Raw genomic sequence first — 15,329 nt, 5'->3', positions numbered from 1 at the left:
TAATAACTGGAAATGCGTCTAAATAGCACATAGTTCCACAATTCTCTTAGAGAAAAATGAAAATGAGGTAGCATTAAGCTACTGTATTGAAGTTGCATTTTTGATATATATGAACAAGTTACTTATTTTACCCAGTGGGCAGATTATGTAACAAAAATAATGGTCTGAAAGCAAAGCTCTTTGTCATTAAGATGGAGTGTGTAACCGGAGATGGTCCGCGATGGTAGGGGCACTGAAGTCACAGAGTGCGTTCCTCTTAGAGCCAGTTAACTGTTTAGCCAGATATGGCTCCCTTGACCTTTGTCATTTTTGAAATGGCACTGGTAATCATAGCGGGACTGGCTGAAGGCAATTTGCTACTGTCCATAGAGGAAGAAATAATTTAAATTCCATGAGCTAGATCTGTAGAATGAATATATCACGCTTCATACGTCAGCGATGACGACACTTGCAGAAAAAATCATGAAGATGGAAAGGAGAATAATCATCACAGATAATTTTCTTTCCTTCCATATTGTGAAATATCAATAGTGAAACTTCCCCAAATTGGTGACATGTGCATACTATTAACCGTTGAAACACTGCATCTTTGTGAAAAAGTTTTATCCTTACATCACTTGTTGCTGATTAAGCCACAAAAGAAATAGTGTTTTAAGTCCCTGTTGATAACTTCTCAGCCGAGATTCAGCTCATTAAACAATGTTTCCTTTCTGATGAACTCAGGCAATTCATTTAATGACACTAAGAGGTTTGTTTTAGCAGTTCAGGATAAGGCAATGTTGGCAAAGATAGGAAGCAGGTAAAAATCACCTTTAATATTTTATGGCTCCACGTTCTGTATAACAAAGAAAAACTGGCATGAGGATTGAGGTAGATCAGTGATTCCCAAACTTGGTTAGTTATGAATCTCATTTGGAGGCACTTGCTAGAAATACAAATACAAGCTCTTTCATTGGAGAATTTGATCCAGGTGAATCTTACTCATACTTGACAAAAAAATTGATATAAATGGTATGTAGTTACTAAAGAAAAAACCACCCATAAGTTACAAAATACATCCCCTTGGGTCTTGGTCATTGCTTCTTATGTTAAAGACTAAGATTGCATTTAACTTTGGATAATGAATCACTAAGGGAATTATTATAGTACTGTAAATCACAGAACTCCAAAGACTATGTTATAAAATAAATGATAAAAGATACATTGGGCTGGGTGTGGTGGCTCACACCTGTAATCCTAGCACTTTGGGAGGCCGAGATAGGAGGATCTCTTGAGCCCAGGATTTCAAGACCAGCCTGAGCAACATAGCAAGACCTGGTCTCTCCAAAAAAATAGAAAAATTAGCCAGGCATGGTGGCATGCGCCTATAGTCCTAGCTTCTTGGAAGGCTGAGGCAGGCAGATCCTCTGTGTCCAGGAATTTGAGGTTGCAGTGAGCTATGATGACACCATTGTTCTCTAGCCTGGGCAACACAGTGGGATCCTGTCTCAAAAAAAGAAAAAAAGATATATTGGAAAACAACCATAGAGTTCATCAATAAACCTTGGGAAACAGTCCAGACATCCAGTTATTTAAATAGAGATGTAAAAACATTTATTAATATAGCTGTTCCACTTAATGGAAACTTCTCTAGGGTCCATATGGAAAGTAATAAAGTGCATGACTGGCAAGTGTGAAACAAGATAATCAAGGTAGAACCAGGTATTGTTTTCAAACTGGTGTTGATTTGTATCTATTGATCAGTCCTGGTTAATACTCAGTGGAATTATAAGTGAAAAAATAATCACTCTCTTTAATTAAGCGAACAAAAAGAGTTATTTATTACATAATGATAAGTCAGTATGTTTTTATATATTATAGAGATAAACATATTTATTATAGAGAATAAACATATTTCATATATTGTAGAGAATAAATAGTAGCATAAACACAACACAGAAAAGTGAAGAGAATAACCCTTATTGTAGGCATATGGCTAGTGGCAAAACTAATCAATGACTCAGTCAACTATATTTATTAGGGCCAACTGTGGGCTAGGAACAGGGCACAAAGACAAACAAGAGATGGTCCCAGATCTCAGGTATCAGTTGCTTAGAAGTCTTCTGGTAGCTAATCTACAACTGAGTAGACTTTTAAATAAATCATGACTAATAGAATAAAAATAGAGGATGCACAATCCTTTAAGGGAAATATCTTTTCTCTCTCAGTGACATCAGTAGCCCTGTTATTTTACCATAAAGCTTTATGCATTTATTGCTTTTTGTAAATATTAAGGAATTAAAATTTCTCAAATTGGTTTGGTTAATTAAGTGTAAAATTTCATTTGGTTAAACTGGTCCTTTATAGATATGTACCTATACAGTAAAAAATTATTTCATCATGAGTCATTTCCGTATTCAATAGATAATACATATAACAAAATAAATGATTAATCAATTAAAAACATTATGCTTCACTTTAGTTAGTCCATTTAGTTTTGTAAACAATTAAACATTTACTCAACTCACGTAACTAAAAGTTATGAGGGGACCAGCAACCACGTGGGTGCAATGTGATTCTCAGTATAGTGTGATTAGATATGCTTCTACTGAGGTTGGCTATATAGCAGTATAATTTAAAAATATCATAGGACATTATTTCCATGGGTAAAAACCCATTTCTCTGAGAATGAGGTATAGTTCAGTAAGAAGCATCATGCAAATTCATCCCTACAAAACATTTTTACACCAGCAATAGCTTAGGAGATTGGTTCAATTTTTAGAAAACATTTTCAAGATCGAATTAATGGGTACTGATTCTGTTCTGTTTAACTTTCAAGAAACAATAAGGCTATTTTCTTCCAATGAAATTTTATATATACAACAAAGGGTGTCAATTTACGCCAAATAACATGAACTGCTTTTGTCCATCTTTATGGAATTTATTTTTTATAAATATTAGGATTCTATATTTGGGTGAAGACAAAAATTACATATTCTGGATACACAAGTATTACAGATTTTCCAAGAGTGAATACATCATACAATAAATGGAACACAGGAACTGCAGGAAGGCAGCATAATTTCTCTTTATCCATCAATTGTAAGTCTTCAAAATATTACAACGCATGCAGATCCTCATATGAAAATCAAATCAATGATATTTATACTGGGTGGGCACAGAATTGTAGAAACTGTGGTTGTTAGCATGACAGTGAAGGTAAGTTTTAGTACTTTTAAATTTATTAATTTACATTTAAGCAAAAAATAACACTAATATCCCATCAATTTTTGATATGCTCTTTCCAGGCACATCAAAATTTGAATAACATTTTTGGTATACTTTTTACATGCACATTAAAATTATAGCAGCAGCAAATGGACGCATGTGTGAGACACCATTTGGCATAAATATCTAGATGAAATAAACTCTTCTAGCTAGAAATAGATACTTGTTATATGTATAACTTCAAAGTGTGAGATATTTCCACCCTACCATTGGACTGTTTTGTAGGAAGTATCTGGCACCTTAGAGGAATGTTCACCTGCCTAACGTATGGCTAAGATATGGGGTGTGTGTGTGTGTGTGTGTGTGTTTGTGTGTGTCTGTGTGTGTGTATTCTGTGACAAGTAAGGCCACTTCCCTATGCTCCTTTAAATCTTGAATATTGTGGCACTTAAGCGCTCAGAATCACAACCACAGCTACTGATGAGTTAAACTAGAGGAAGCTTAGCTGGCTTACCACTGAAAAACTGAACTTAACCACTCTTTGAACTTCAGGCTGGAAAAGGCACATTATGCCTGGTATTATAAGAATTCTCTCCTTACTGAATAGGAAAACATAGAAACTTAAGAATAATTTTTCAAATATCCATACTCTTTTCATGATCTTTCTAGTTAAGGCTTTGGCTTTATAGAACTACTATAAATGTGATAACTTCTTGGTGACAGGAAACAATTTAGAGGAAAAAAAAAAAGAGACTGCTAAAGACATCAATACTACTAATGTTAATGAATATAAAAAATATTCTCCTAAAACAGGTAAAGAACATGAATGTTTCATTAGAAAACGTGCCCTTCAAAAGAATAAAAATTCTCTTCCAGGAACATCTGCTGTTCCAACAACAAAGAAAATATATTCTTACAAATAGGAGGATAATAATACTGACTACTCATTGCAACTTCTATGCCTGAGAGATATTTACCAAAGTTATGAGAAAACATAAGCTGTTGATTTACCTCTTAAAGTAGCGTACATATTTTAATACAACCTGTTATCCTTAAAAGAGGAGTGGCTTGATCATTATAAAAACACCAGTAATGAACACATTAAGCAGTAATATCTCAGAAAACTGTTTAAAAAGCAGGAAAAAGAAATGTCAACTTCTTTTCTTGTGCAAAATGTGTAAAAGTTTAAGATGCCACTTTATGAAGGTCAGTCTGATGATCCATTAAATAGGTTACAACTGCATTATTTTAAACACATGCATCACTCTAAGACACCCCTTCACATGTCTGCACGAACGAAAGAGGCGAATACTCCATCTTCCCGAGCCAAGAGGCTTTCCGGAGTGTCATATTCTAAAATATTTCCTCGCTTCATCACAATAACCAGGTCTGCCGTCAGAATAGTGTGAACCCGATGCTGTGAGTAAAAAGAACACATGCATTTGTTACAAACTTCAAGGCACAAGCCAAAACAATGGAATATGTATATTTCATAAATTATTCAGGGACATTTATTTATCTTGGGGTGCCAGGAGATGCAGGAAGCACAGCCCTACTTTTTCTTCTTATTGAAATTATTGTTTATTTACCTACTTTTAAATACCAGCCTTTATGGCTGGGTTTTATATGGGCTGTATCAGCTTGAGTGTAGCTAGTATATCAGTGTCATCATTTTCACGGAACCTTAAGTATAAGTAGGCTAATGAATGTTTGTCAAATGATTCAGCTCTAAGAGGGGCCATCGTGAACCAGCTGGGTTATACTTTAGTCTCAACAACTATTTTCTCTTGTGTGGAGTCAGCTAATTCAGTGGGCTGGTACGCAATTTGAAGAACCCTGGAAAGTGACTGAATTCTGGGAACACAATATGGGGAAGTCTACTGTGACATGCGTTATTAGAATGGATTATCCAGGCCGTTAGACATGCAGTCTCTTAGTCTTTGGAGATCACTGCCACTCACTCATTCTCACTTTCCACGTGGCCCCCTTTGGAGAGAGGCCTTGGTGTTAGTAATTAATAATAAAAGCTACCACTTATTGAGCATGTGCCAGACCTTAAGTGCTTCATATGCATACTTGTGAATCATCGGAACATTCCTCAGCTGTGAGTGTTATCTCTCTCCACTTTAGAGGGGAGACCACTGAGGCTCACAGAGATAAAGCAAAACCAGGAGATCACACTGGTAAGAGGTGGCAGAACCAGTACAAAAACCAGGTATGCTAACTTCAAAATGTGAGCTGTTTGCATCGTGCCATCTAACTGTTTCAGAGAGAGCATTTGGTACCTTAGAGGAATGTTTATCTGTCATCATTAGTGTTACAGTTAAAAGTTAAGCTGCGTTCGTATATTTTAGCTCTATCACCTGTTAGCTGTGCCATCTTGAGCAACATACTTAAGTTTGTATCTTTCCAGTTTCACATCTGTAAAATTAAGGTAGTAATAATATCTGCCTTAGAGTATGGTGGTGAGGTTCAAATGAGATAATCCACATAAAGATCAGTACCTTGTCTGACACATACAAACAAATAATAAACATCAATTACTAGTAATATTATTTTTTATTTTCATAATTTAGAAGGGAAAAATCTGTGTGGTTGACCTTTATTCTTGGTCCTATCAGTGCTGTCCAACAGAAACATAATGTGAGCCACATGTAATTCAAAAAGTAGAAATAAATAGGTAAAAGCACTTTTAATATATTTTAAGCCAATCTACTCAAATGTTATCATTTCGACATGTAACAAATATAATAATTATTAATGAGATCTTTTATTTTCCTCTATTAGTACGAAGTCTTTGAAGTCCAGTATGTATTGCACACTTCTAGCACTTCTTAATTCGGACTACTCACATTTCAAGTACTCAATTGCCACATGTGACTAGGAGCTCCCATACTGAGCCTGGACCATGCAGGTCAAGATATTACTGTGCTGATGGGAGTTCAGGGAGCTCTAAAGCTAGAAATACCACCTATTTAGCTCATACATAGTCCTCCAAAGTGCCTTCTCCTAACAATTCATAATCTAGTCTAAAGCCATCCCCATACGCAAAGACCTGTGTTCTCCCCTGTTCCACGTAGATGGGGTAGTCTCAATGTTCATGCTTTCAGAAAAGCAAGCGGTTAAAGTTGTGACTCACCACTAGAGGGGAAAAGAAACACGTATACATAGTGTGATAGTGATGTCAGCTTAGAACATACACCACCGTTTCCAACACCCACAGACAAGCCTATCATTCCGATGTCCATGTCCAATTGGACATGTACCATTTCCAATACACTGAGTACTGGAAATAAATTATATACATCTTTAGGAATAAACAATACGTTGGAGAATAATGTTTATCTTTGAGAATGGACCAGAGCCATTTTCACACCCATGCAATTAGACAAAAATAAACTTAATTAACTGTTTAATATCCCTCTAGAAAAACATTAGTTCTTCAAGGACCATATCATAGATGTCTAAGAAAAAGAATGTGGCCTCTAAATCCATAAATATATATTATAAACATTGCCTTGATAGTCTAAAATAATGTTTACTGGAAAAAAATAAAAAGAAAAACATTGAAAAATCTTGGCCAACAGAAATAAATATAGCTGGTATTTATCCCATTAATCCAAATTATTTTTTCCCTGACAAAGTGTAGTGTCAGTTGTAATTGTGTCGATGAAATTTTCAAAAGGGCTTAGAGAAACTAATCTAATCAAGCATGAAGAATAAATCGCTTTCATAAGTAAATACCATGAACTGTTCTGTTGTGTGAGTACTTCTTTTAGAAGCTGGAAAAAGTTATCTTTTTAAGATAGTCCCCAATTTTCAGAGGCAGTTAACCAAAGTAATACAACAACTTTTAGGTTGGGAAGGAAAAATAGTTACTCTTAACAGAGGTGAGGATCATTCTACAAGGAGTCTACCACCAGTGTGGTGGTGTTCTCTCTTCTATGAGCCTGTTATGAAGAGTTGAATCTCAGAAGAATCCTGCAGTAATTACTCCCCAATAGTATTATGTATATTGGGAGAGGGGAGTAATTCTAAGTATCCTGCGGCCACCATGGTAGGACCATACTGGTGGTCCTGAGATGAAGAATGGCTGAAAGATACATAAGTCTATGCACAAGTATTCAGTGAATATAGGAGAACAGAAATCAGGTAAGAGAACATAATTTTTTGGTTAAAAATACAAATTATGCTCAAGTAGTATTCCAGCTATAGACTCAATGAGACCACTCAACAAGGCCATGCTTCATGCAAAGAAAATAAGTCTTCCAAGCACGCAAGGGTAGGTTTTCTCCCTCTCCCCCTCCACTTAGTTAGGGGCAATGGGAAGTCCTTTCTCTCTCAAAATATCTCCTTACCTTTTCCAGTGAGAATATTCTTAAAAATATTAGAGAACTGTTTTTCAAGTTAGCTAATTCTCTCACCCCTTAAATCATTCACACCTTAGTATAAATGAGTTAATCGGGTGACGTTCTTCCAGGGCAGAGGAACCACAGAGTTCACTGGGAAAATGAGAGAAATTGGGTTTTTCTTTACTTAGGCACAGCTTGCAGAAAGTGGGCCCTGATGGGAAGTTATTTTCTGCCATCTTGAAAGAGCGGCACTGCAAAGGGCTGTCTTTCTCTCAGGCATCATCCACAAAAGATAGAAGCACAGCAAGCACTCCATACACAACTCCCAGTAGGCAACAGTTAAACTTAAGTAATTATTTTTTTTTCTTTTCTTTTTTTTTTTTATTTCAGCTTATCATCATGGGGGGTACAAAAGTTCGGGCCACATACACTGCCCATGTCCTGCCCATCCCTTCAAGTCAGAACTTCAAGCGTGTCCATTCTCTAGATAGTGCGCATTGCACTCATCATGTAGTTATACCCCCATCCCCTCCCCCCACCCCCATCCCCACTAGTCAGAGCATTCAAGCGTGACCATTCCCCAGACACTGCACAATGCACTCATCATGTAGTTATACACCCATCCCCTCCCCTAATTATTTAAATTAAACAATGTATCCTTGAGGGCAGGTAAGGAGAGTGTATGATATTTTTAAGGATGCCTACAAAACATCCCTAAGGAACAGTGAAATTTGTTATTAGGGTGGAGGTAAATCCCATTCTTGAGTTTCATAAAAACTCTCTCTTGCATGTGTGCATTTGCAAACACATGCATCAGCCTCATTTAGTATTGAGCATAACTGAAGCACTTGGTTGAGCTGACTTGGTAGTAACACCCTGCAGTTTGTTCCTTCACCCCAGCCCTCCCCTTTAACCACAGCGTTAGCCTCGCCTTAGTGAGGGGACCCTGCTAAGATAACTACCAGAGAATGGGGTACTTGGCAGAGTAGATCATGATGGTCTACTTGTTGGTCATCACCAAAGTGGAAAAGAGGCCATTCTTGTGGGCGAGCAAGTTTGGAACAGTATCACATTCCACTAAAATACCCTCAGAAAAGACTAAAACAAGGCCTGCATCCAAAATAGAAGAGACACGGTGCTGGAAAGAAAAATGGAAAGAAGAGAAGAACATCAGCAGGAGGAAAGATGTCCAAGTGGCTCATTAAAAAAGTTTTTGTTAAGCAGCAAGCCTAAATGTGAGCAAGAACTCATCCATTTGCAAAGAGGAAAAGACAGAAAACCATGCCTATTTTAAGTAAGCTGTAACATGAATTACAAAGGTTTAGGCAATTCTTCTATTTGATTGGTGCTATCTAAAATAGAAAAAATTACCTGCCCCTGCTGTGAGGTATCTCATTGCTTTAAAAAAAAAAACAACAAACAGATAAGTGAATAGAAATATAGAAATTAAATATAAATAGTAGCAGAATTGGCAATCAAATTTAGGAATTTTGCTTCTTCCATTGCTCATCAGACCCTCAGATTATTGAAGAGAATTATTCCGTATAAACTACCATCGTATCTGGTGAACAAGCAGAGGCCGTGACCTGCCAGAATCCTTAGATTTAAGATGTCCAGTCATTGTAAGTTACAGGAGTCGGCTACAGCAGACAGTTCAGAAAAGAACAACATTTTCAAAATAAAGCTTTTTTTTTTCTTCTTTTTTACACAGACAGAAACATTAGCAAAGAAATGCAGAGTTTAACACAAGTATATTTTAACTGCTCAAACTTAAAGATTATAGCATCTTAGAATAAAAACAGAGAAGAGTCTATCAACTGTGTCTCCTATACTTACAGCTATTGTAACAACGGTGCGGTCAGCAAAGGCTGTCATTACCACTTTCTGCAAAATGTTTTCCTGCCAAAAAATAAATAAAGTGTAAATTTTCTCTGGACGACTTTCCCTTGCCATAATATTTTGCCCCCAAGAACAATGTCCCACCACGCCCAATCCCTTCTGAGCACTTTCACTCCTAAGTCTTCCGTGGGAGATGGCAGAAGGAGCGGTCCCTAGCAGCAGGCGCATACTGGATTCTGTACATGTCTTCAAAATGCAAATAGAACTCAGTGATCAGCTGGGAATGAGCAACAGATTTATTGCCAGGAAACCCAAGGGTGAAAATGAAATCAAACGGGCATAAAATTGCTTACTGGAGTTCTACCACAAACAGTATGTATGCAAAACTAAAACCCTGAAAGGTTGTTAACCTTTGAGTCAGAGAAGGGAAAATCTGAAATTCATGCCAAAAATTCGGACTTTGACCCATAGAAGAACATTCTAGGCAGGAACCGTTTTTATTCCCACCACAAACCACTTGTATCATTATATTTTAAAAGATGTTCTGGGTAATGATTCCACCTCTCTCCTAGAGCAGTGGTCCCCAACTTTTTTGGCACCAGGGACCATTTTCATGAAAGACAATTTTTCCACAAACCGGCAGGTGGGGGCTATGGTTTCGGGATGACTCAAGAGCATTACATGTACTGTGCACTTTATTTCTATTATTATTACATTGTAAAATATAGTGAAATAATTAAACAACTCACCATAGGTTGGGGACCCCTGTCCTAGAGCAAAGCTTGATTATCTAAATCTTAAAGTGAAGGAGTTCGTTTTTTCAATCAAGTGGCTCACTGTCGCTTAATTCATTTTCTCTCTCTCTCTCTTTCTTTCTCTCTCTCTCTCATTTTTCATTGTTGGGGCAATATTATCCTTATAAAAACTTAGTAATTAATACTAATTTTGATGGTACTTATTTAGTGAAATGACTGATTAGAGACATTGCTTTAAATTATGTTAACTTTGAGAAGGCTGGATAACTTTGTATAGGTGCTTTGAGTAGTCTTACTTAATAGAAAAAAGGATGTCAAACTAGCAGCTCTATGTATAATTGGCTCTTAATCCTGAAACTGTTTCACTTATTTAGGTAGTTTTACCCAATCTCAAGTGGGCAGCAGGAAAATAACATGAGGTTGTGAGTGGTTTTTTTCTTTTTCCAAAAAGTTGTAGCAAATTAATTTTGTTTATTGGTAATAGGAATGCCTTTAAAGTATGTTGTGCCTCATTTATTATAATTCTCAATGTATTATCATTAGTTGATCAGGAGATGATTGAGAAGACACTCAAAACAATAATACTGAGGATTCAGAACCCAATCAGGAAAAAATAAATTGTAATTTTCATGCACATTTCTAAAAGCGAGCTAATGCACTCACCGTGGCCATGTCAATGGAAGCTGTCGCCTCATCCATAATGAGAATGCTGCTCTTGCGAACAAAGGCTCTAGCAAGGCAAAACAGCTGTCTCTGTCCAACACTAAAATTCTCCCCACCTTCAGTGACAACTGCATCTAAGTCAGAGAAAGAAGCAAGGATTTCACAAAAGAAATGCTACTAACATTTTCCTTCCTTGGGCAAAGGACATAGTAGCTGAATAAAATATCGTTGTATGGATAAATGAATATGTCTTCAGTATCCTTTCCTTTTTTGTTTCCATGCACATTTCATAAACTATCCTATTGTGAGTTTAAGATAAATTCTATTTCCAAAATTTCTTTTTTTATTAGAATTCAAACAATTTTTAGTAAGTTCCTGGAAGAGATTTCTCTTGATTATATTCTTGCTGAATCAAATTCTTACAGTTTCTCATGCTTAGAGGCTACATATTTATTCTCCAAATTTTAATTTATATAATAAGGAAGGAGGATGCTGGGCATGGTGAAAGTTCTTCACTAGAGTTGGCCTGAGCCACATCTTCATTAAGGAATCGATGTAATCTTTATTAAGACAATGAGATCCATGTTCAGTGGGTCACATAGTGTAAGTACAATCCCCTGTTGCTTACCCTGCACTGTAATCCCCAAACACTACGCCCATAATTCCTAACAGGTGTATGCAGCTCTCATGTTGGTGGAAAGGTGTATAAAGATGCAATTGCCTGTGTTTCCAACTATTAACGGTGGGAGGGAGGGTCTCTAAATGCCAAGAGAGAAAGTACTATAAACATGTATCAATTTCCCAAGTAGGCTTGCTGGGCTCTCCGCAGGAGACATCAAAAATTGTTATGGGAAAGTTCACGAAGAGTTCTAGAATTACTCTCACAGTCTGACACTGGCAAGGTCAATAAACTTTTCCTTAAAGACATGCTGTCTTAATTTGGAACTTAATTAAAATAATAAAATGTAGTGTTTGGGGGGTAGGTTCTTCTTTCCAAACAAACTAACAAATAAACATGGTTTTATTTAGTAGGTTGATTTTTAAAAAGCTCTATGCCAAAACAGCACAATCAATTTGATGACTATGTATTATGTATTAAACTTAGAATATCAATAAACTATTATCTTTCCTATTGCTTTCTTAAATGAGTTCAGGCTTCAAGGCAGCAAAAGCCTAAGACTATAGATGTTCCTTTTTATGAGTTAAAGACCACAGGAACTCTATTGTTTCATTAATCATGTTGTTCTTTCACTCTGTCATGGTTTATTTGTCAGAAATTGTATTGCCTCTTACCAGTGATAGAGTACATGTTTGCTCTTTACACAAGTGGCTAAAACTGACACCGCATCAAGGTAATACAAAATAGTGTCTTCAAACACAAAGAAAATTATGTTATGTAAACTAAAAGAATATGAACTCCTAGCAGCATAGAAACTGGCCACTAACATGGAGAAATTGCCTTCTAAATAGTGCCAAGGACTCTTAAACTTAACAGCCCCTGCAATCTTCTTACCCATTTCCTGAGGGTAGGCAATAGTATAGAGCACCTGAGTAAGAATGACCACAAGGAAACATTCTTATCAAAATGACCTGTACCCACCAATAGTGAGAAGACTGAAAAGAGAAATGTATTAATTGGAATATTTTGGAGTGTTCACGTAGAACAGAATTTGTTGTAAGGTTCATCCTCTTGTACTCCATGCAAAATCATTAGATTTTAAAATGCCCTAATGACCTGTAGGAGATTATTTTAAATATAAGGGGATTTAACACTAGAATTACGTGGCTATAGAATTACATATAGACAGAGATATGTAGAACTAATTAAATATATAAAAAATAAATGTACTGTTTAGAAAATATACCTAGACCTCCCGGTAGAGATTTGACCATGTTCTTCAGCTGAGCAATTTCTAGAGCCTCCCAGAGTCTGTCATCTGTGCATTTGCACTCTGGATCTAAATTAAATCTGTAGGGGAAAAATCAGTTAATTAGTCAATGAACAAAAATAGAGAAAAAATTATGTATATTTGCTTATTGCTGCTCTTTCCTTAAAATGTAAGTTCTATTTGTTTTGGTTACTCCTGTCTATTCAGCACCTAGAATAGTGCTCAGGACAGGGCAAGCACTGAATTCATGCTTGATGAACAAACGAACGAATGAATGGACCAATGATCTTAATGCTATCAAAATGGTTTTGATGAATCATTAGGTAAGTTTACATTCATAATATGTTATGATCAGCTTTGCTATGTGGATCCATCTGCTCCGTATTATGCTTAGTATAACCTGGAGAATGTTTAGCAAAATATTTCTGCAGAATTGATGCTAAATACATAAATCTTTAGGGGAGCAAATGATGCTATTTTAGATAAAGCTGTGCTGTTCCAACCACAATAGTAGTATTCATAAATATACTTGGAGTTATAAATTCACTATGGTATTGTTAATTAACCTGATATAGCTAGAACTTCTAATTAATTTTACAGCTGAATATTCAGAAATCTTACATTTTCTCCTCAAGATAAAGAGTACTTAGTAAAAGGGGGTAGTAAACACTTCTTAGTAATTAAGTGGGCAGAGGAGGAGAGCAAGAGAGAACAAAAGATGGATGAAATGAGAGACATGATTTGGTGGATGATGCCCGGGTGGACTTTGAAATCAGACAAAATTCACATGCAATCGCAGTTATACCACTTATTAGGCATATGAACTTGGGTAAGTTATGGCTTCTTTGAGTTTCAAAACTCTCCTCTATAAAATAAGGATAATAATATGTATCCTAGACCAATGCTTTGAGAATTTGATCAGACAATATATTTAAAGCACCTTGCAGATGGTAGATCTTCCTGTGTGTGTGTGTGTGTGTGTGTGTGTGTGTGTGTATATGTGTGTGTGTGTGTGTGTGAAACCACAAACCCAGGCATGGAGAAGACTGTAGCAGCTTATTCAAAGCAATTTTGGCTGAAGATAAAGTTATGAGAGGTAGCGGGATAAGTAAAACATTTAGCCAAAGTCAGAATATCTGCTGAGGCCAGGCTAGATACACAAGAGGCAGACAAGCTACCTGTAGGGTAGAACAGCTCAGAAATGTCTGCCAAGAATCACTGCTCCCAAGTATAGAGGAAAAAGTGACTTTTATAGAATCAATTTGAAAGAGATTTCCTGGAGACGTAAGGGATTGGCTTCTTCTATAGGTTAATTTAGCAACTCTAAGGTTTTCTAGCCCAAATCCTTGAACACCATATTTGATCTTAGTGTCTTGATAATGTCATTTCACAACTACATGAAAAGCAATTCTTTCTTGTGAGCCAAAGGGTAAATCCTGAGGCACATAGATTTTTGCTGAACATGTCACCTACCTAATAGAACCACTGAATAGGATTGGATCCTGCAGAATGATTGAAAGTCTAGAACGGAGTGTGTGCAGTGGTAGTTTAGAAATGTCTATCCCATCAATGACAATCTTTCCTGTTAAAGAAAAACAAAATTTACAGGCACGTAGGAAAATCACAAACAAAATAATATTTATTTACAAACCGAACGTTCTTTTTTAGTTTAGGGTTGAAATTCAGAAGATGAAGCTTTCCTCTTAAGTGTCATTATGTGTCTGTAAGAAAAATACACATTTTGGTGATAGTTTGTCTTTCTTGTATATTTCTCCTAAAGGAATTTTTAGTTGTTATTTAGTTTATATCATCATACAAACCAAAAGTACTTTTTTTTTTTGCCTCTTGCGTCCTCTCCTTTCCAGTATTCCTTTATCCTCCTTCCCTGCTTTATTTTTCTTCACAGGATTTTTAAGAATCTAAAATTCTGTATATATTTACTTATCTTTGTTACTGTCTTGCCCCCAACTAGAATATAAGCTCCGTGGAAACAAGGATTTTTGTCTGTCATTCATTCCTGTATTGATTGAATAGTACAATGCATACAAATAGGGAAGTAAATTCTAAGATATAGATAACACATTTTAGTAACTTCCCCATACTCTATGTGGACTTATAGAGACTTGCGTAATGTTGATGTTCTTTCCTCGAGCTGAAAGATTCATTTTATCAAATCACTTTTGTGCAAAGACAGTATCTCCCTGTGAGGTAAGTATGCCAGGCTCAGAAGGACAGCTGCAGTCCTTTCACAGCGTAGATGCGGATTCAAGAGCAGTTAGGAAAATTAGCTTAAACTGTACCTTTCAGGAATAATAAATTATCTACTAAAATCTTAATAGCCTAATGCTATTAAAAAGAGAATAATAGTTCACAGGGGGCCTGAAATCATGTTCCTGGACTCATAAGGATCAGAATAACCTAATATGATCAGTCATAACCACAGTTTTTAAATGACAAATGTCAGTCAAGTGATTTGGGATCATGTAATTGCCTTGTACTGCAAATCCCACTGAAAGTCCTTAAAGTATCTGTGCATTATGACTTACCATGGAAAAAGTAAGCTGCCAACCCAGTGATAGATGCTTACCCTGTTCCTGAATCTAAGCCCCCCAAAATTACCATTA

The 15,329-nt window shown here is 36.3% G+C and overlaps 1 protein-coding gene across 2 annotated transcripts in view; it reads right to left on the bottom strand.

The window, feature by feature from the left end:
* Positions 1–1,796: 1,796 nt before the first annotated feature.
* ABCC9 (ATP binding cassette subfamily C member 9) overlaps positions 1,797–15,329 on the bottom strand; it is a 123,983-nt gene continuing 110,450 nt past the window's right edge. Inside the window, exons 37-41 of one of the 2 annotated variants that reach the window (XM_045554217.1) lie at positions 14,179–14,287; positions 12,682–12,785; positions 10,817–10,950; positions 9,396–9,458; positions 1,797–4,624 (exon numbers count right to left, since the gene is read on the bottom strand). In XM_045554217.1, the coding sequence (XP_045410173.1) occupies positions 4,487–4,624; positions 9,396–9,458; positions 10,817–10,950; positions 12,682–12,785; positions 14,179–14,287 (548 nt within the window). In that variant the 3' untranslated portion in view covers positions 1,797–4,486. Of the gene's footprint in view, positions 4,625–9,323; positions 9,459–10,816; positions 10,951–12,681; positions 12,786–14,178; positions 14,288–15,329 lie in introns of those variants that run through there. The other variant, XM_045554216.1, reaches the window with a different exon arrangement.

The sequence above is a fragment of the Lemur catta genome, chromosome 6, assembly GCF_020740605.2.
Source record: "Lemur catta isolate mLemCat1 chromosome 6, mLemCat1.pri, whole genome shotgun sequence".
Lineage (NCBI taxonomy): Eukaryota > Metazoa > Chordata > Mammalia > Primates > Lemuridae > Lemur > Lemur catta.
The sequence above is the reverse complement of the archived record's forward strand: the minus strand, read 5'-3'. Positions and strand labels throughout refer to the sequence as shown.